Source organism: Carettochelys insculpta, chromosome 29 (genome assembly GCF_033958435.1).
Source record: "Carettochelys insculpta isolate YL-2023 chromosome 29, ASM3395843v1, whole genome shotgun sequence".
In the NCBI taxonomy this organism is placed as follows: domain Eukaryota; kingdom Metazoa; phylum Chordata; order Testudines; family Carettochelyidae; genus Carettochelys; species Carettochelys insculpta.
Window position 1 is genome coordinate 2068453 of NC_134165.1, and position 20494 is coordinate 2088946.

Sequence of the window (20494 nt, forward strand, 5' to 3'; positions counted from 1 at the left end):
CCCAATGGCCCCAGGGAGGGAAAGCCGGCAGCGTGTGCACGGCCATGCAAGGCTCTCTCTGTGCAAATGGCCAGGAATGGGTGTTGGACGGGAACAAGTGGCCAGAAACAGACTTTAGCTGCAGGCTCCTCTATGGCCACTGCCTGTAAGTGACTAGATCAACGAGAAAGGCCAGGGAGAGGATCTTGGGCAGCACCTCAGCCCCTCCTGGGGGCGCAGGTAAGCAGCCAGAGCTAGCCCTATTCTCCACTGCCCTCACAGCCTCCTCCAAGAAGCAGGTCCAGGGGGATCGGCAGCCCCCGCGTGTCCCACTCTGCCTAGTGCCCTGAAAATCCTGAACAAAGCAACGTGAGCAGCTGGGGCCTGCAGGGTGCAGGAGAGGGGTGAGTGCAAAGTGCATTGGTGCAGGGCCCCTCTGTGCGAGACGAGGCACGATCAGGGTGCAAATTGGGGGAGGGGACAGTGTTCCCATGAACGAGGCGGGGGAGGTGGGAGCATCTTTAGTGTCATCTACTGTGGACAAGGTGCTGCAGGCTCAGGCATGGGAGGCAGCTGCTCTGCTCCACAATCAGGCCCCTTTCCTGCCCTGCCGCGGGATTGCCCCAGCCTTGGGAGGAGGAGCTGGGTCGGGAGAGAGGGCAGGAACGTGGAGCCAAAGGCAGTGCCTCAGTCACACCTCCCCTGCATGCCGGGTGCTAGCAGACGACAGGTGACTGCCTGCAGAAATGACCGAGGAGTCCCGCACAGGGCGGTGCTGCCTGCCCCAGCAGCTAACAGGTGGCAGGACCCGCGGGCAGCCGCATTTGCTGAGGTTACAGCCCTGGTGCAAAGCCTTGGGGCAGGTGGTTATCAGTGCTGGGGACCAGACGCGGGACAGTCTGTAGTGCCTGCCCGGCTCAGTGAGCGGAGAGGCAAAGTGATTGTCATGTGATTGTCTGGCTCTGCTCCCCATGGCGTCAGGGTAGGGCTCTTCTGGGGGTGAGCCCACACCTAGGCCTGAGTGGGGCGGGGAAGGGGCACCAGGACAGCAGGTCCCTACGCTGGCAGAGGATGCAAGGTCAGTTTCTGGGCCATTCCCACCTCCTGAAGTGTATCTCTCCCCCAGCAGAGTGGATTCCCCCCATTAGTGTCTGCCAGGCCTGCTGATGGGGGAGGTGGGGGCGCAAAGGGGTCACTTGTCCTGGGGCCTGGCAATTCAAGAGGGCCTGGAGCTCGCAGCAGCAGCCGGAGCCCCCAGGCCCTTTAAACTGACACCCTGGGCAGCACACACCAAGCAGCACTGGGCCTGGCGGGGGGAGACCTGCCCCTTCGAGGGGCATAGAGCCAGCCTACCCCCACCTTGCCCAGGGGGCCCCCAGGGTCTGCCTAGCTTCTCCCGTGTGCATCCTGGGGGGAAGAAGCGTCCAGGGCCTGCGAGACAGGCCGGTCCGCCACAGGCCTTCCGAACACCCAGGGCTTCATCTGCGGAGCTTCTGGAGCTGGAAGAGAAAGCCACAGTGGGTATTCGCGCGCCAGCCCCTGGGGTGACACGAGCAGGGCCGGGCCGGTCTGGGCAGCACCTCACTCCTGGGTGAGGCCTCTGAACTGCAGCAGGTCGACTTGAGGGAACAAAAGCTTCCACTTGGGCCCCCGAGCTGCCAGGGAGCTTCAGAACTGCCAGGCCCGGGGGGAGGAATTGTCAGAGCCACCGGACACCTGACAACTGGTCTCTGAAACCCCTTCCCTGCTGTCAGCCCCCTCCGTGGCAGCCGGGGGGAAAGGGCCAAGGAGAACGAGCTCCCTCCCGCTGCCAGTGGGGTGGGGAACCCGGCCCTGCTCCCGGCCGAATCCACCACAACCCTGGTCAGCTGCCGGGGGACGCTTACCTCGCTCTCCACCAGATTCCGCTTGTACAGGGCTTCCTTGGCAGCGTCCTGTCAACCAACACAGTCACGTCAGGAGGTCCAGCTCCCCGGGTGGGGGCAGCACCTGCAGGGACCCATCCAGGCTGACAGCTCTGCTGCTTTCCAGTGGCCACTTCAGCAGCCCCACTGCTCAGCTACCAGAGCCGGGCCTGGGACAACGGCCTAGTCGGGCTTCTACCTACCCCGGGAGCCCCTGAGTGCCCATCCTGCAGCTGCTGAGGATCACAGATTGCTCTGGCCCCATGTTCTTCATCAGGAGCAGAAAAGGCTCATGCTAAAGGCGCCCGCCCCACCCCGCCCCATCACAGAGCCACGCTCTGGCTGCCGGCTGGAGAAGGCATCCTCACCCGGTTGCCCTCGCTCCCGAGACGCCGGGCCGACTCGGTGTAGAACTGCAGGAACCTCTCCAGCTGCGCCAGGTACTCTGGGGTAGGAGGGTTAGAGTCAGCCGAGCGGATGTGGAGGGTGCGTCACCAAACCTTTCCAGGGCGGGGACCGCAGCTGAACAGCCCCGTCCGACTGCTCCCCTGCACACGCAGAATGCAGCCCAGCCGCCACTAGCCTGAGCTCTGCGGGGTGGGACTCTGCCCTGCGCCTACGGAGCGAGTGGCGGATCAGTCAGGCCACATCCGGCCCAGGCCTTAGGGCTGGGGAGAGCGAGGGGCCCCAAAGGTGCTTAGGAATTACCACCCACGTGACAAAAGTCTCCTTGTGGGACGCGTGTCCCTCGCCCAGGCCCAGCAGGGCGAGGCCATGACTGAGCTGTCTCCCCGCAGTCCTGGGCGGAGGCAGGGGAGCTGGGGGCGGCTCGTGGGGTCAGTGCTGGACCTGTTCTGGGCAGAAGCTGGGACTACTGGACTACCCCTTGGAGCACTCCAGCGGGCAGCCGCCCCAAAGCTGCTGGGAGCGCAGGGCTGCACTTACCCTTCCTGAAGGCAGGGCCCCCGTGCTGTAGCTGGGATTTCAGCCACTGGCTCCGCTGGGTGATGTCCTGGTACTGTTCCGCCAGCTCACTGGGAAGTGGCCTGTGAGCCTGTCTGTACGCCAGCACCTTCCAGCAAAACCGGGTGGCCTGTCAGCCTCCCAGCACACCTGGCGGAGCCCCTACCTAGGCCACATTCTGAGCGGCAGGTGGGAATCAGCACAGCTCGCACAGGCTGGGCAGGGCTCAGAACAGGCAGAGCAGCTGGGACCCCAAGCCACTAACCCCTGAGGGACATGCTGCCACCCTCCCACGCACAGATCACCGCTGCAGGGCAGCAGCAAAGTGGGACTCAGCCCGGCATGTTCTGCCCCCTTCACACTGCCCCTCCCGTGACGGGCAGCCATGGCTCTCAGAGCCTCAGGCCCACCAGGCACAGAAGCTGCTGGTCGTCAGCAGCTGGGACAGTCACTGGGCTTTTGAACTCGTTTTTCACGTTACAGTTCACGAGGACCCCCCGCCGGGAGCAGGGTGGGTGAGGGCCTGCCCAGGGAAACAGCCGCTGGCACCGCCTGATGGGACCTACCCCACAGACCGTGCCTGTGCTAGGGAGAGAGCGCGAGCCGACACAGTTTAAAACCCTGGCACAGTCAGAGCAGGGCCTCCCCGGGGAAGGTAAACCCAAGGGTGGCCTCTTTCCAGCTCGCCTTTAACCGCCAGGCCACCCAGGCTCCTCAGAGCCTAACCGAGCGGCTGAAGATGACCCCCACCCATTCCCCACCGAGTTCTCCACAAGGCCCCAGCCCAGCCGAGACGCACTGCAGGAGGATCAGGGCAGGAGCTGGGCATCAGGTGTCACTCACCTTCTTTTCCAGCTTCTCCTTGTCAAAGGCTAACACGTTCAAGCTGTGCAGCGTGCGAAGGGGTTGGCTGGGGGAAGAGAAACATCGGCTTCGGTTAAAGCCCAGAGCGGGGCAGGAGCCTGATCCCTGGAGAGCGACCATGGGCTGGAGAGCAGACAGCGCTGCCCTGGAGGGGAGAGAAGATCAGGCATCCGGAGGACGCTGGCGCACACCTGATCCCAGCACTCGCCTGCTGAGATCCTCATGGCCTGGCAAAGCTTTGCCCTGCTCGAATGCCCCACTTTGGCCCACTCCAAGGCTGGTAACAGCTCCTGAATGGGGAAGAAACCACGCTCCTGGGATCCGCCCCCTGCCGCCCAGATGACGCGTGGCCGGTGGCTCAAGCTGGCTGGTTTCCCTAGTCCATCTCCTTCAGAACCCCTGCCCCAAACGAGCTCCCCCGCAACGTCTGCCCACAGCTCTGCTTCCCAGTCCAACGGCTTCTTAGCGAATCCAGAGGCGGGGCCAGCTAAGTGGGGCTGAAAGGAGGGAGGGATCCCAAGCAGCGGGGAGCGGCAGGGAGGACAAGGACAGTCACACTGTGCCAGAGAACAGAACCTAGGCCCCGAGAGGGGACACGAACTGTCCAACCGCACAACAGGAACCAGCGTTACAACGCCGGGATGGGATCCCGCCTCCCATGCCCCGCCCCCTGGCTGTAGCCACTCTCATTCCCGGCTGGGACCACAGCCCCGGAGTCCAGGCACCCTGGTGCTAATCTAGGGGCGGGAACTGTTTTATTCCAAGGGCCACAGACCCACTGGATGAACGAGTGGGGACCCTCACCCTTCCAGGGGCTGCCCAGGCTCGGGGGTTCCACTGCAGCAGGGGGCGGAGGGGTGGTGAGTTGACGCGTGTGGCCCCTGGGCTGGGTAAAAGTGAGCGAGGGCCAGATCTGGCCCATGGGCCAGAGGTTCCCACCCCAATCACTGGGCCGCATTCAGAGCAGAGAACAGCACAGCCTGGCGAGGAGCCACACGCCGCACGAGCGCCTGAAAGCCGCCTGAGGTGAGGAGCCTGGTGGGAGGTACTGACTCAGCCCCAGCACATTTCACAGGCCGGGGGCCGCACTGCCGTCTCCCAGCACTCGGAAACACGGAAGCCCAGAGTCGTGTTCCCCTCAGAGCCCCGCTTGCCAAGTCCAGCTGCCCCTCACTTCCCTCCCTGCCGGCCAGCCCCTGGGGAGTGACAGCACAGCAGCAAAGTGATCCCTGCAGGCACACAGACCCTGGGGTCAAAAGATCAGGGGCCCGGGGCGGGGGGAATTCTCTTTGACTCCAGTTTGTGGGAGCAAGCGCAGCTAGAGTATGGGCCTGGGAGTCGGGGCTCCTGGGGTCTGCTCCCAGCTGTGTCACCAACTCACTGCCTGGCTTTGAACAAGTCTCTTTTCCTTTACGGTGCCTCAGTTTCCCCACGTAGTTAAGAGTCTCCCTGTCTCCTCTCTGGTACAAACTCAGGCCAACCTGTGGCTGGGGGCGGCTTAATTCGTCTGTTGGAAACTTTCTTTTTACAATGGCCCAGACACAAGCTTTTCACTCAGACACCCGCGCCCCCGACAACATGCACCGACACCCACCTGCCCTGTCCCGCCCCGGCCGTTTCCCTTCAGAGCATCACCTGCTGCCCTCAGGCGGACGGATGCTTTCGGAACAGGGGCCTCCGTCGTGGGGAATCGGGGAGCCAGGCAGGGATCCGCCCCCTGCTCTCCCCAGGCTGGCCCCTACGCCTGGCGCACATCCCTGGGAAGTGGACTGCTGTGACCTGTCCTGTGTCTACACTAGCTCCTGCCCCAAGTGTCTTTTCCTTTCACTTTCTCCTGCTCTGAGTCCTGCTTCAGGTCCTGCTCTCTCCGTCTGCCTCTCTGCTGGGCCTTCCTCCTCCTCCGGCCTCTATCCTTCATCACATCGCCCTCCGTCCCCTCTGAGCCTCACCCTTCCCCTCCCTGCCTCCAGCCTGGTACCGCGCCCCCTTCCTCCATCACACCACCTCAGACCCCTTCTCTGCCCCCTCCACAGGGCCCACAGGTCCACTCAGCCGCTGGGGAGAGGGGGCAGGAGGAGGAAGCAGGGCTGGGAGATGTCAGCTAAGGGGAGAGTCTCCCTGGGTTACACTGAAGCGGGGGCTCTGGGAATCCCGGCAGCCCTAACTGCGCAAGTGACGCTAAGCTACGGCTCTTCCAGGGCCCGCGGGAGCAAGAGGCGTTCCGCGTAAGAACATCCCGAGGAGCAGGAGGAGAAGGAAGGGCCAGTCAGAGCACTGAGCAGATGGACGTTCTGAAAGGAAATTAAAGACAGAGACGAGAGACCGTGAACAGCGGAAGCTGGACAGAGGCCGCGCCCTCACCACAGCTGGGCCTGTGCAGACTGACTCGTCCCAGCCAGAGAGCTGACGGGACTCCTATGAACTATGGTACTAAGCTCAGCACACTGCCAGGATCACCCCCGTGCACCCAGGATCCAGCTGGGACCTCCCTTCCCACACACAAGCATGAAAAGGGCAGCGCGGCCGTAAGCCCACGGATCAGATATTCCCTGTTTTGCTGGCCTGGCTCTGGGGACAAGTCGTTCCATGGGCACTGCTGTTTTGCTGATTCTCCCCACCTCCCCTGCACACACACATCCAGGAAGTGGGGCGTGTACAGTAAGGCTGTGGGAGAGGCTTCTCCACTGGAGCAAATGGGAAATCAGCCACAGTGGAGCACAGCCTCGCACGCCTGCACCTGGCTCATCCACAGGTCGCAGAGCACTCGATGAAGGCAAGCGTTCTTCCCATTTTACTGCTGGGGAAACTGAGGCACCGGGTGGCAGAGTGACTTGCCAAGGGTCACACAGTAAGTCAGGGGAAGAGCTAGGAGTCAGCTCAGTCCCCTGCTCTGACAAAGGCAGCTATAAATGAACTCCACCGCTGGCGCAGGTTACCATGAGCAGCGGCCGTGCTGCGCAGTAACATGGTGTGTTAAGAGCACCTCACAGGGAAGGGAAGGGCTATTTGTGACTGAATCACAGGAGTGAAAGGCAAGTAAGCAGGGTTCTAGCACCAGCTGGTTCTGTAACCGCTCACCTCCTGCTTGGGGCCTTTGTTTTCCCACCCATACAATGGGGATCACTCGGACTGACATCCCAGAAGGGACAGTGGGAAGTCCAGGGAGAGTCCTTGAGTGGACAGAAAGTCGCTAGAGAAGGGCAAAGGGTTATTTATTCTTGTGCTCTCACCCCAGAGTCTCCAGCCTGTGCACAGCCAGCTGAGGGTAAGTTTGCTTCTATCTGCATGTCACAAACACCGAAGCTACCAAAGCTCACCAGCAGTGCAAGACATCCAGCAGGAACTGCTGCGCCACTCCCCCGGCCGGGGCAGGAATGGGGAAGGGGAAGGGAAAGGGTCTTTAAGCAGACAATTCCTCAGTTTCCACAGCGCACAGGAAAACTCTGAAGCCGCACAACTAAGAGAAGCGGAGTGGGACGTACCTGTTGCTCACTTCCCTCATGGGGCCGACTGCTGGCTTGGGTTTGGGGACAGCAACCTGAAAGAAGAGGCAGAAGCTTTCAATAAGCTACAGGACTTAGTTGCCTTTTCATCCACAGACCCCCAGGGGTGTTAGGAGAGAGATGGGGACAGGAGCAGCACCCCATTTATCAGAAGGGGAAACTGAGGCAAAAAGTCAGTAGCACAGATGGGAAGAGCATTTCCCCAGGACACAGCCCTGTATCCCGGGCTGTGCTGCCTCTCTATTGGAAGGTAAAAGGGCCTTTTAAAGCAACAACCCCAGGGCACCACCCCAGCTCCCAGGCCATGTGCTGCTCCTTAGGCAAGTGTTCTTTTCGGTCCAGCACCAGCTAGTCAGACCTGGCGCTTGGCAGGTGAGGGGGAGACGTGGCTGCTTCTGTTTGGGAACTTACATTCCTTCCCCCCAGGGCCTGACGGCACCAACGCCAGCAGCCTGGGGCTAAGACAAAGTCTCTGCAAAGCCTGCTCTGACTCACTCACAGTCAGGATTCTCTCCCCGTCAGGCCTAGAATCACCCTGCCTCGGCCGCCGGGAGCCCAGGGCCCCAGCCCGACAGCTGGCCTTACCGCTGGCATGGTCTGCGGGTCGATAACCAGCCATTTCTCTGTTGTCGTCTCCAGCTGCTGAGAACCCAGAGGCTCCCGTAGACGCACAATCACTTCCAACTTGCCCCCCGTTGGCCGGCGGCCGTCCAGCAGCTAGGCAGGGAGAAGAACCAGGTAGAAATGTGGGTAAAGGGGAAACACAGGGAGAAACCGAGAGGCCAAAGCAAAACAAATCAACTGTGTCCAACCTTCCCGCTAATCTTTTCCATTTGTGTGGAATCATTTTTTTAAATCAGCACCAAGGGTTGTGCACCACCAATAGAAACCAAAAAAACCCGGCTGTGGCGCTCTGCTAATCAGCTACATGGCATCCTAACCTCCCCTGGGCGGCAGCCCAAGCACTCATCTCATAGGGAACGCTGACGTGTCCCTAGTCCAGCTCCCCACGTCTGGGCACACCTACACTAGCATCCCGCCTCCCAGCACTGCACCATTGGTTCCTCTAGCCCAGTCTCCTCTCTCCGGCAGAGTCTGGAGGGAAAGTCTGAGGCCCATAATCGGCATCCGGGCTGTCAGTGAAACACCGCACACCCGGGGGACCAGAATTCCTTCCTGACCCTCCCAGGAAGCAGGCGATTGGATTATCTTCATTGTAGCAGAACTCTCTAGATTACGGGTCGGTTACCCAGCCCATTAACAACAGCCTCCCAGCTGCAGCACAAATCCGGGTTAACGGGTTTAGCCCATTAAGCGATTAACAGGGGAGGGCGAGGCTGTCGTGGACAGGGATTGCTTTGGCTGGGCTGGAGCACCCCTGCCTGCAGCGGGTGGGGGGGCTGCCCCAGCCCCTCCCAGTTAACCATTAACATCCCTACTCCAGAGTTGCCCACCCCCCCACTGTACAGTACGGCTGTTGACTGCAGCTGGAAATGGTCAGGGTCCCCAGGAAGAGAAGCAGCTGGCACACACCAGAGAGGACTTCACAGCAGGTGCTGCTCAAAGGGAGGAGGGGAACTCGCCCGTTTCCTACCTCGATAATCTCCCGCAGCTCACACGTTGTCTCCAGCGCCTCCAGCTTCAGCTGGGCTGTCCCCACGACGCGGTCTGTCTTGAACAGCCCCCTGGGAGATTGTTTTGGGGGGAGGTAGCGGGGGTGGGGGGTAGAACGGGATATGGCAACATGAAATGGGTCCTCATCAGTCCCTCAGCCCAGCGCCTCCCACCGGGTTTGTCTGTCCCCAGAACGTCCCCAAATGAGACTCAAATTCTCCCAAGCGACTGACCCCGGTTCCCCCCATGACTGAGCCCAGGGGGACGGTTCTGTCTCCGGGCTCCCCAGTGGCAGCTGTGCTCGTTCCCCTGCTACCCACAGCAGGAGCAGCACCAGGGAGCTCACAGGCAGAGGACACAACACAGGCCTCCCCAGCAGTTGCTGCTCCTTTCCATCCAGTCCCACGCCTGTTTCCGAGGAGAGGTGCCCAGAGCCATCCCGTCCGTAGGATGAGGTGAGGCGACCACCCCAGGCCCCATGGTGCTCGCCCCAGCCATCCTATTCCCCTGGGGCAGGGTGTACAGTGGTGATAGCAGCAGAGGTCGCCTTCCCCGCCCCCCAGTCCCCAAGGGGGCAGTGCCGGCAGCAGCCCACTCTGCTCCGCCGCACCCCTGCCTGTTTCTCCGCAGCGGGGGAAGCAGGCTCGGCAGGCCGGGCGGGGCACGGCAGAGTGGAGCAGACTGCTGCTCATGCCCGTGGGGAGTGCAGGGGGAGGTGAGTCCCCTGCTGCTGCACCCTGGCCCACTTGGGCAGGGAAGGGGCAAAGGGGCTGGGTGGGCGTAGAGCGGGGGTGTTGCTGCCTTTGGGGACCCTCCCGTGGCCCTGCAGTTTCCTGTGCACCCGTGTCAGTGTGCCACACAGCCTCTGCCTACAAGCTACGAGGAGTGTCCCAGACCCAGATCCCCCCACTTCCAAGTCATCCCCCGTCTTCCCTGCCACCCTTGGCAGAGCCCTGGCGATCCGCCTCCCTCACTGGGACCACACACTGCCCGCTGCCTCGTGGGGGGGGATTATTATGAGTCCGCTACACCAGTGTTTCTCAGCCCTTAGGGGCACAGCAAGATCTTCCAGGGGGACATCAACTCATCTAGATAGTTACCTAGTTTTACAACAGGCTACACAAAACCTCCGTACAGTCTAAAAGTTCACTGAGACAAGGTCTTGTTCCCACTGCTTCATGTGCCTTGGGATGAAGCGTAAGTACGATAGTTCTATTCCAACACACTGATTTGACATTAAGAGCAGAACAGAGTCGGCAAGTCTTCAGCAGTCATCTGCTGGGACATTTTTGCCTGTTCTTGTACGGAAGGAGTTTTAAAGTGAGGTGTAACTCAGTGGTATGTAAAACAGACCTGACTCCTGCAACGGGTACAGTCACCTGGAGAGGCTGAATGGTGCCTGCTCAAGTCTCGGTGGTACGCGCACGCTTAGGGGGACGCGAGAAAAGTCGGGGGTGCGCTTTTTGACAAACGGGTCCTTTACAAAAAGGCTGAGAAACACACTGCGAGGGAAGGTGTGAGCAGACCACCGACAGGCGCACCCGAGTGCCAGCTCTGACTTCACTAGCACAGACATCACCGCTTGCGAAAAGGTGGCACAGGTTCGCCTTGGGCTACTCACTAGAGTACGTGCCCAAGGGAGAGGGGGCCTACTTCTTCGCATAGCGATCACCTGCCGACCAGTGCACCGGGCCCACCGCGCAGTCCTGCCAGGGCCGATTTCAGCAGACGACAAATCACAGGGAGCGCAGCAGCACTGAAGCCGTTAATAAGCAGTGACGTCCAAGAGCCGTTGTTTATTTCACCTCTGAATGCTGCAAGGGACCCTCTGCCTGACCCCCGACATTCATGAGTTTTCCACCCCCGGAGATACCAAAAGGAGGGGTCCCACTAGCTTCTGCCCATGACATTTAAACCTGCCCTCCGGTCCCCGCAAGCCTCGCATCTCACTCACCCTTTGTGGACAACCTCAAACTTGATGCCCTTGGTCTGAAAGACTCTCTTGAGCCCTCGGTGGCCCCGATTAATATACAGCTTGAACTGCTCTTTGAATTCTGCCAAGGGAACAGCAGCAAACGATTGCATTAGCCTCAAGATTGCACGCCAAGGGAGAAGCTGTTGGCTGCCTCCCTGCCCAGCCATCAGCCAGATCCAGCAATGCGCTGAGAGGGGCGTACGCTGGACAGTCCTGGCCCTCACTGCTCTGCCATCTTGTCCGTTTACTGCTCACCTGCCCCACCCCAGCCAATGGTCCTGGGATCCACATGCACACAGGTGTGCCAAGGCCTTCCAGTTCCAACATGCTGGCTCCTGCCCCGACTAATCCATCCCACAAACTCTTCTCACACACAGGTTAGCTACTGTCACTCAACCCTGACCTCCCCTCCTCTTCTCCATTAGTCCGGAGTCCTCACGCAGCTTTCCAGGAGCGTAAGGACAGCCAGACAGGGTCAGACCAAAGGTCCATCCTGCCCAGTGTCCTGTCTCCTGACAGGGGCCAGTGCCTCATGCCCCAGAGGGAGTGAACAGAGCAGGTATTCAGAAGAAGTGATGCCTCTCCTGTCATCCTTTTCCAGCCTCTGACGGAGGCCAGGACCCCATTCCTACCCAGCCTGGCTAAGAGCCACCAATGGACCCAACCTCCATGAATCTGTCTAACTCTTTGTTGAACCCTGTTAAAGGCCTGGTCTGTACAACACCCTCTGGCCGGGAGTTCCACAGGTTGACTGTGTGTTGCATGAAGAAATACTTCCCTTTGTTGGTTTTAAACCTGTTACCCATTAATTTCCTTTGGTGACCTCTAGATCTTGTGTTATGGGAACAAGTAAATAATTTTTTCTGTGTTTACTCTCAACACCAGTCACGATTTTATAGACCCCCCTTGGTCTCCTTTTTATTAAGATGAAAATTCCCAGTCTTCTTAATCTCTCTTCATGTGGCTGCTGCTCCAAACCCCACCCCCCCCGCCCATCATTTTTGGTGACCTTTTCGGAACTTTCTCCAGTCCCAAGATCTCCTTTTTGAGAGGAGGTGACCACATCTGCAGGCAGCATCTGAGACTGGGGTGTACCAGCGATTTATACCGAGGCAGTAAGATATTCTCTCTTTTGTTCGCTATCCCTTTCCTCATGATTCCTAACATTCCGCTTGCTTTCTTGATGGCTCCTGCACGTGGGGTGGGTGTTTTCAGAAACCTGCCCACAATGACGCCAAGATCTCTCTCTTGAGAAGTAACAGCTCATCTAGTCCCCATCACTTTGTACCTATCACATTGGTCTTCAGTTCATCCAACATCTCTGCAATATCTAAGCGCTTCACTGCAGAATCAGTCTTCACCTGTATCATCCATTTCTATTCCTGCTCTGAAACTCTCCTGAGCAGAGATTGCCTGATTACATGGGTGTTGGGTCACCTGGGCTCATTCCACACAGTCATAGAACCGCAGTAGGTTAGAGTTGGAAGGGACCTCAGGAGGTCATCTAATCCAACCTCCTGCTCAAGGCCAGATTTCTAGCCTCCGCAAAAACAAAAGGCGAACACAATGGAACTCCTCTCTCTCTCTCTCTCTCTCTCACACACACACACACACACACAAAAACCCAGACCAGAACCTACCGGGTGAATCACTGTTTTTGATCACATTGGTCTTATCTTTCTGAGCTTCCTCCTGCAATACAAGATACAGGAGAGGGTGACAACTGAATCTTCCCCACCAAAGCCAGGGAACATCTCAGCACCGCAGCCGTCACTCACCGCATTGGGGTGGAGAAACTCGAAGCGGACGAAGGCATCCAGGTCATTGGGAGCCATGCCTTAAATACAAAAAACCCCACCTGTTTCATAGCTTCAGGGAGAGGGTTTCATACACAACAGATGAGATACAAATTCAGGGGCTCTGCGAGGATTGCTGGGACCAGGCAATCCCCCTACTTAGGGGAGAAAGTTTTTTTAACTAAAGGGCTGATTAATTTGTAATGGAGATGTGGGGGAGAGCTGAAGCTTGCCCCCTCCCCCACACGCAGCCCCCTAGTCCCAGCCTGGTGAAAGTGAGGGTGGGGGAGAGTGAATGTATTGGTGGGGGGAGGGAGTAAGTGGGTAAGCAGCCTTGGGGACTGGGTGTTTGAATGTGCACACTTGGACAGCTGGCAGCTCCATCTGAGTCCCACCTCCCCTGGGATTCTTCTCCTTGTTGGGATGCTCTACACAACCGTGCTCCAGATACATAATTACTGATGCTCCCACCAGTCCACAAGGGGGTCCCAGACAAGAAGGGCAGGGAAAAGCACCAGTGATAATTGCTGGTGCTCTGCTCAACAGTGTCTGGGACAAATAAGCAGTGGAAAATGAACATAAGAACAACCACAGTGGGTCAGACCAAAGGTCCATCCAGCCCAGCGTCCTGTCTGCCGGCAGTGGCCAATGCCAGGTGCCCCAGCAGGAGTGAACAGAATTGGGAATCATCAAGTGATCAGCCTCTATTGTCCATTCCCTGCTTCTGACAAACAGAGGCCAGGGACACCGTTCCTACCCAGCCCGGCTAATCGCCATGGACAGACCTCCCCTCCATGAAATTACCTCATTCTTTTCCAATCCCTGTTATGGTCTTGGCCTTCGCTACACTCTCTGGCAGGGAGCTGCACAGGTTGTGTGGGTAGAGTGCAGAACATTTCCCTTGGTTTGTTTTAAACCTGCTGCCTATTCACTTTATTTGGTGACCCCTCGTTCTTGTGTTACGAGGAGGGGTAACATAGCACTTCCGTATGTACTGGCTCCACAATGGTCGTGACCGTACAGACCTCAACCATATCCTCGCCCTTAGTCACCTCCGTTCCAATCTGACAAGTTCCAGCCTTATTTCAGAGGGGTCCCCATGTTAGCCTGTTTCAGCAGAAACGACGAGGAGTCCTGTGGCACCTTGAAGAGTAACAAGTTGATTTGGGCAGAAGCTTTGGTGGGCTGGAGCCCACTTTGTCAGCTTCAGTCTGGCGGAAGGGGAGGGCAGCCCACGAAAGCTTGTGCCCAAATGAACTTGCTAGTCTCATTAAGCTCGCCGCATACAGCAGCCGTTCCCGAACCCTCATAACTTTTGTTGTCCTTTTCTGAACCTTTTCAGTGTTGTGGTGTGGGACGGGGTAACGGGCGCTTTGTGGGGCAGGCAAGGGGCTGGAGCAGACACTGTAGCAGCACCCTGCCCCACCCGCAACATTGTAAGACAAAGCTCTCAGCTACCACTGCACCTAGGCACTGCACCTTTGGTTGATGCCTCACTCAACAGCAGTCACAGTCTGTCACCGCGTTAGGGGACCAGCTTGTTCCCACCGGAGAGCGAGACCTGCACTCAGCATCTGTTCTGGTTACTCTGCAGAGCAGTAACGAGACACTTCCCCTTCACCCCCCTCCTTTGCTAACATGAGTCAATTGCTGTTTTACCTGGAGGTGCTGGGAGGTTGATCCCTTTCACTATAGTCAGAACCATATCGTTGCTGTTCAGCTCAGGAAAGATCCTTGAAGAATAAGGCAGAATGAGGGTTAAACATCAAAAAATTCCTACTTCCTCCAGCCAGCCGGCCCAGATGTGACTTGGGACCTACTCTGCGGGTCAACCCTTCCAGCTGTGGCTTGCAGCCGGCTGACACAAGCATCCCTCAACTATACCGGTAAAAAAAATACACGTCAGGACCACCTTCTCACACACATGATGAAAAGCTCCATTGACACTGCCTTCTGCCCAAAGATGTCAGGTTTTACAAAGGGTAGTGATTTTTGTGTGCTGGTACTTGCCAGTACTGAGTACGGGCACTTCGGCAGCTCCAGCCAAGGGATTGTTTGGGGAGGGAGGAGCGGGGAACTGTTTGAGTGCTGGCCCCTCTTTTTACATCCCGCAAAAAATAAGCAAATAAAAGCACCGATAAAGGGTATTATCCCAATTTTGCTGAAGGGGAAACTGAGGTACAGAGTGGGATGTATTGATCTCAGTTTTAGCAAATAGTTTGATTGACTTTATGGGATGCCAAGAAAATAGCATATGGGGTTAGCCATGGTGAGACATCCAACAGGCCGGTCCACCCCACCTGCTGTGAGGCCCCATCTCCACTTGGCAGCATGAAAGAACTCAAAATAATTATTCGGTTCCTGAGACGAAAGTGGTGGGACGGCCCCAGACCTGCTGGGAGGCAAAGGTCACCAGGTGCACCCCAGTGTATGGAAGGGCTTCCCCAAAAGCGAGAGCAGAGAGAGTGGCTCCAGCAGAGGGCCCAATCTATCAGCGTTGGAGAGGTTTTGGTGACCCTCTCCCCACAACTGCAATGAGGGACAGCACGGCTGGTACGAAAGGAGCAGAAAGCCACCGGGAGCAAATTAACCTACTTGACCACACTGAAGGTCCTCTGCTCGTAGTGGTACTTGGGCAGGGGAAAGCCTTTGGCATGGGCTTGCTTTAAGATTTCCATGTTGCTCTTGCAATCCTCTGCCATCTTCTCGAACCTGGAGAGAGAGGTGCTGAAATGAGCTGGGCATTGGCTCTTCCAGAGATGCTGTTGTAGCTTCCCGAGTTATTCTGTGTGCTACTCTCAGACCAGCGCAAAAACCTCCTAGAGCATTCCTGCATTATCCGAGCTCCATCTTGCTACAGACTGCAAGAAACAGCTACCACGTTCCCCCTCGGCTCCGTGGCTTTGGGTATGTCTCCACGACCACCTGGAGGCATGACTGCCACCCCTGTACACATAGCCAGAGCAAAGCCAGCTAGGACAGCAGCAGTTCAGCCACAGCAGCACAGATGGCTCCAGGAGCTGGGTGTTGGCGTACATACCCAAGGTCCTGGGTAGGGCTGTGCTCAGGGGTAGCCGGGACATGCCTGTAGAGCTGCTCTCACACCTCAGGATCGCCGTTCAGACATACCCTCAATTTCTCTCCCCTTCCAGGTATTAAACGCTGACCTGAAGCCTCAGACCTTTACAAGCTGCACTAAAACACGCCACAACGGCTTCATTTTTTGTAACTGATTTGGGTAACGTGCACAATATTGTTGGCCTCTGTCCTCGCTGAAGGCACATCTGTGTGCCTGACCCACTGAACAGTTCCTATCTCATGAATTCAAACCGGGAGCCTCTGTCCAACAGATATGGAGCAAACTGGACCCATTGGGCCAAGGCACATTAAGATGTGCAGTCCTAGCTTTGGCTCGCGGTGAGGACTGGAAGAAAGACGGCCAAAAAGTTAGTAAAACCACTTCGCAGGATGAAGAGAGGCAGATACAAATGCTTCAGAAGTTGCTCTGCTTTTAAGAACTTTACCCGCCACCAGTGTTCCCTGGAAGCTGCGTGTTTGTGCAGCTGCTCAGGAGAGACTCAAATGCCACGCAGCTGACTAGCAGAGTGCCCACGGGTCAGTTTTTTGTTTCTACTGGTGGTGCACATTCACACGTCTCAGTGCACGGAAAATTATTCTGCACTTGGATGGAAGAGATTAGAGGGGAATATCACCCACCACTGAAACGCTGCCACCTCTGGAGCAGAAAACAGCAGCTGGTGTGTGCCAGAACACTGGGGTTGGGGAAAATGTCCTACGCTTTTAACCCATGAGCAATCAGGACCTCTGCTTAGCATCTCACCTGAAAGGCAGAGCATCCAGCATGACAGAAAATGGTGACAACCCAACACAACCACATCTTAGAAAGGATGGAAGCAATGGGGATGGACATGCTAGGTAATTTTGCAACAGGTCACAGCGTCTACAAGCAATGCCAGGAAGGGAGCTGGAGGGACAAGGGGATAGAAATCACCCTGGCTGACATACTCACTTGGTTGTTTCGGCAATATTCCCTAGGTGAGTGAACTGCTTGGAGTAATTCATACACATCTGCGACAAAGAATGCACAAGAGAGAAAGTTATGACAATCTGCCCTCCTCTGGGGCCTTCCATCCAAGGACCTGCAGCAGTTTACAAACACACGTTGAGACAACCTCCTGGGGAAGGAGTTGTCTCATTCACAAGCAGAGGCACGGAGACGGAAAGGCGAAGGTCGCACACTGAGGCAATGGTGCATTTGGGAACAGACCCCGTGAGTGCCGACTCCAAAGGTCTCCTCTCCCAGACAACCCTTTACAATGCAAGCAGCACACTGCCAGCAGGATTGCGCTCTTCCAACACCCAGTACAAGTCCGCTTAAAGCACCTGGCGTCTCCCAGAGCCCCCTGCTTAATGTCTGGTCAGCGGTTCACCAACAGACGCTTGTTTTTATTTGCTATGCCCATGGAAATCCCACAACCCTTCACAGAGAGAGACAATGCCGGAAGAGACGGAGCAAATCTGGCTTGACAAGACACAGCTGCAGGTGTGATCCTGGCGCTTCTGGAACACAGCTGGCAGAATCCCTCCTCCTGAAGGATGATGGGCAAGTAACTTTGCTTAAGGCATAAGAGCACCAGCCCCTAAGCAACCCGTTCCCATTACTCCTGTTCTGAGCAGCCTCCCAGGGGATTCTAAGCCCCCGACAGCCCAACATAGCACTCTCTTCTTCCTAGCTGATCTCCCCTGAATCTTCTACCTCGTGCTGCTGCCTCATCAGCTTCATGAGCTCCATGTACTGGCTAGCTGCCTCTGGGGAGATGCGGACCCCACGTCGCTGCATGAGTACGAAATCCTCCTTGTTCACGGGGGCCTGAGGCACCTGAAAAAAACAGAAGTGAGGCATGAGAGTGACCTGTGGTTTTGAGGGAAGAGGTTTTCTCCTACGCAGATGTAAGTCCTGGTGGGAGGAACTGCCCAGGTTGTACCACATCTTCCATCCGAGGGGCTCAAAACACTTTTTCTTTATCTAATCAAGCCTCACAGCTTGTAAGCTGAGTGCTTGGGCGGCAGCTCAGGAGAGATTTAGGTGACACCCAGCTGACTAACAGAGCGCTCAGAACCAGCAGCACCGGTCTCTATGAGTGGTGCACATCTGTGTGCGCCTAGGTGCAACACACAAAATTTATTCCACTCATGGATGGAAAAAAAAATAGTGGGAACCCTGCTCCCAGCCCCCTGGAAGGTAGAGCTTATCACCATTTTGCACACTGGACACTTCAGTTTCCCTCTGCAACTCCACTGGCAAAGTCCTACAATAAGTCAGAGCCAGGAGAACTGACTGCCAGTCTCTTGCTCCAAGCATTAGACTCAGCTCCCTTCTCAGAGCTCTGAATAAAATCCAGGAATTTAAATGTTCATCCTTCTATCTAACCATTAAGATAGCTTCTGAGACAGGCAGAGCTGTCAGCACTCTGAAAGCAAGGGGTGCAGGGTATACAAGGGTTCAGGTCATAACACGGCTCCAATGATACTTGCGTTCAGGAGCCTGTGCACTGAATACTCTTCAATTCCAGCAAAGTGCTCTGCTCTGGATATTCATACAGTGGTGAGTTTCAAAGACGGATTATTATCATTGCAGTACAAGCAGCAAGAGAGCCCTGTGTCCTTTGGTTACGAAGGGTCCCCAACGATCTATACAATCTTTAACAGTGACAAATACTGCAAGTGAAGATCAAAATGCCCAGAACTGAAAGGGGTGGGAAGCAGCAGCCGTCTAACTAGCACACGGCATGGTAGGAGAGAGCGTGCAAGATGCTGTAAGACCTGGATCTTGGAGTTAGAGAGGCAGAAGGGAACTACCCGAGACTTCTGTGCTTTTGAAAAGGTCAAGAACCTTAACGACCGGTATATTTCTCACACTGTGGACTGGTCTCCAATTAAACGCCCCTGAGGGACCTCCTTACTTTGGTTATGTCAACAGGAAGCCCCGCCTGGGATGCCTCAATCATGGGGTCCAGGCCCTTGGCCTGGCGCAGCAACAGCTTTGCTCCCTCGATGTCGTTCTTCTGTTTGGCTCGAAGTGCCGCCTGCATCAGCTGTTTCTTTCGGCCCTCCAGGAAAGCCAGCTGCTGCTGGGCTGCCAGGAGGAAGAGAGAGGAGAGTCACCCTGGGAATGGCAAACGGGACCTCATGCTGAGGGGAGTATGAATTGGAAAAGGAAGTGGGGGGCACTGGTGTATTCAAAATCCCAGGCCCATCAGTCCTTCCAAGCTGGGTACATGTGGCATGTGTCAGTATTGCCATGGGGCCCACTCTCAGAAATGGGACATTGCCGACTTAAAACACCATTTGCTCAGGACACGCGTCAGAGGGTTCTGAGGCACACACACCGTAACGCTGCTGGCAGCCTCGCTCCAGTGAAATGCAGCGAAACTGGAAGTTCAGAGAAAGGCGATGGAGCCTAGTGGAAAGGGCTGGACTGACTTGGCAGGGAAAAGGTGGTGCTTGGCTAAGTGGGCGATGGACGGGGGAAGGGCAAGATCCTAGTCTCTGGTACCATACCACGCAAACAGCATGGAAGGACGTTGTTTAGGGTGGAATGAAGAACAGTTAGATTACCTACCACTCAGCAGTCCCCCACTCTGGTATCATCTGTGCTAGCAATGGCAGATACACCGCAGTACCTCTTGCTGCGGGAGACAGGACTGGGGTGTACCAAATCTACAAAGAGTTCTGAGACTGCTCAGTACAGTCCCTACAGTCCTGTCTGGTTCCTAGAGTCATCATGCATCATCTCCCTAAATCCCTGGCCTGGCCTAACCTGAATCAGATCAGAAAACCGTTCCAGCCAGAGAACCGTAGCAAGGACTGGCACCAGCAGCACAGTATGGCTCTGAATGCAGTCCGACCGCTTCTTACGGCTTTGACCTTAACCTGAAAGCTGGAAAACACAAGTACCTTTTGTGGTTGCTTTTGCAGTAGGTTTACCAGTCCCAGCTGGATTTGCTGCTGCAGGGTTCCCTCCTGAAGACACCCGCTGAACTTGCTGTGATGGCAGCTTGGGTTGGGACAAGGCGGCTGGCTTCGACAGCGCAGGACGGGAGCCGGGCTGTAAATACGAATGAAAAAACAACACTATTTTTCTTACAACAGCACGTGATGCTTCTGGGACTAAGATGGGAACTGAAACGAATGGGAAGAGGAAAAAAGCCTGTTAGCCAGCATTATAGAATTCAACCCACACTCAGACACATAGGACTTCCAGGGACCATCACGATCAGCTGTTCTGACCTCCCACACACTGCAGACCACAGAACCTCTCTCATGCAACCCTGAAATAGACCCCTAGCCACTGCCTGAGCTGCTGAAGTTCTCAAATCATGGTTTAAAGACCTCTAGTTACAGAGACTCTGACTCTTATACTAGCAGAAACCTGCAAGTGACCCATGTGCCAGGTTGCAAGGGAAAGCAATAAAGCCCCCATGGTCTCTGCAAATTGGAAAATTCCTTCCCGACTCAATCCTACTTACCTCAGGGAGATGTGTGCAGGGTAAGTGTATAAATCAGGACCAGTGTTTACATATTCGTGGCATGTGTCTAGGTTGAGGACAACAGTGTCAGTAAATTGTGACAGCAGTTGCTGCAATGTGAATATCTCAGTGAGACCTCTTGGGCAGTGTTCCTGTAAGCTGAGTGCTTGGGCAGATGCCCAGGTGAGAATCCAACGCTGCCCAGCTGATTGGCAAAGCACCCATTGCCGCCCACAGCCGGCGGCACGTCTTTCTACTGGTGGTACACATAACAAAACTTATTCTGCCCACAGACGATAAAAAAATGGAGGGAACACTACTCTTGGGTCCAGCCAGCCTGGGATCC

The 20494-nt window shown here is 56.4% G+C and overlaps 1 protein-coding gene across 5 annotated transcripts in view; it reads right to left on the bottom strand.

Moving 5' to 3' along the window:
* Positions 1-397: 397 nt before the first annotated feature.
* Positions 398-20494, bottom strand: part of CC2D1A (coiled-coil and C2 domain containing 1A) — a 36357-nt gene continuing 16260 nt past the window's right edge. For 3 of the 5 annotated variants that reach the window (XM_074979437.1, XM_074979439.1, XM_074979438.1), the window contains 17 exons: positions 19577-19727; positions 18583-18755; positions 17376-17498; positions 16629-16687; positions 15194-15310; positions 14258-14331; positions 12581-12639; positions 12443-12494; positions 10782-10881; positions 8808-8898; positions 7799-7930; positions 7193-7248; positions 3690-3855; positions 2829-2955; positions 2252-2328; positions 1866-1913; positions 398-1478 (listed from right to left, as the gene is read on the bottom strand). In XM_074979437.1, coding sequence (XP_074835538.1) covers positions 1458-1478; positions 1866-1913; positions 2252-2328; positions 2829-2955; positions 3690-3855; positions 7193-7248; positions 7799-7930; positions 8808-8898; positions 10782-10881; positions 12443-12494; positions 12581-12639; positions 14258-14331; positions 15194-15310; positions 16629-16687; positions 17376-17498; positions 18583-18755; positions 19577-19727 — 1626 coding nt within the window. In that variant the 3' untranslated portion in view covers positions 398-1457. Of the gene's footprint in view, positions 1479-1865; positions 1914-2251; positions 2329-2828; positions 2956-3689; positions 3856-5345; positions 6002-7192; positions 7249-7798; positions 7931-8807; positions 8899-10781; positions 10882-12442; positions 12495-12580; positions 12640-14257; positions 14332-15193; positions 15311-16628; positions 16688-17375; positions 17499-18582; positions 18756-19576; positions 19728-20494 lie in introns of those variants that run through there. The other 2 variants (XM_074979440.1, XR_012642748.1) reach the window with 2 other exon arrangements.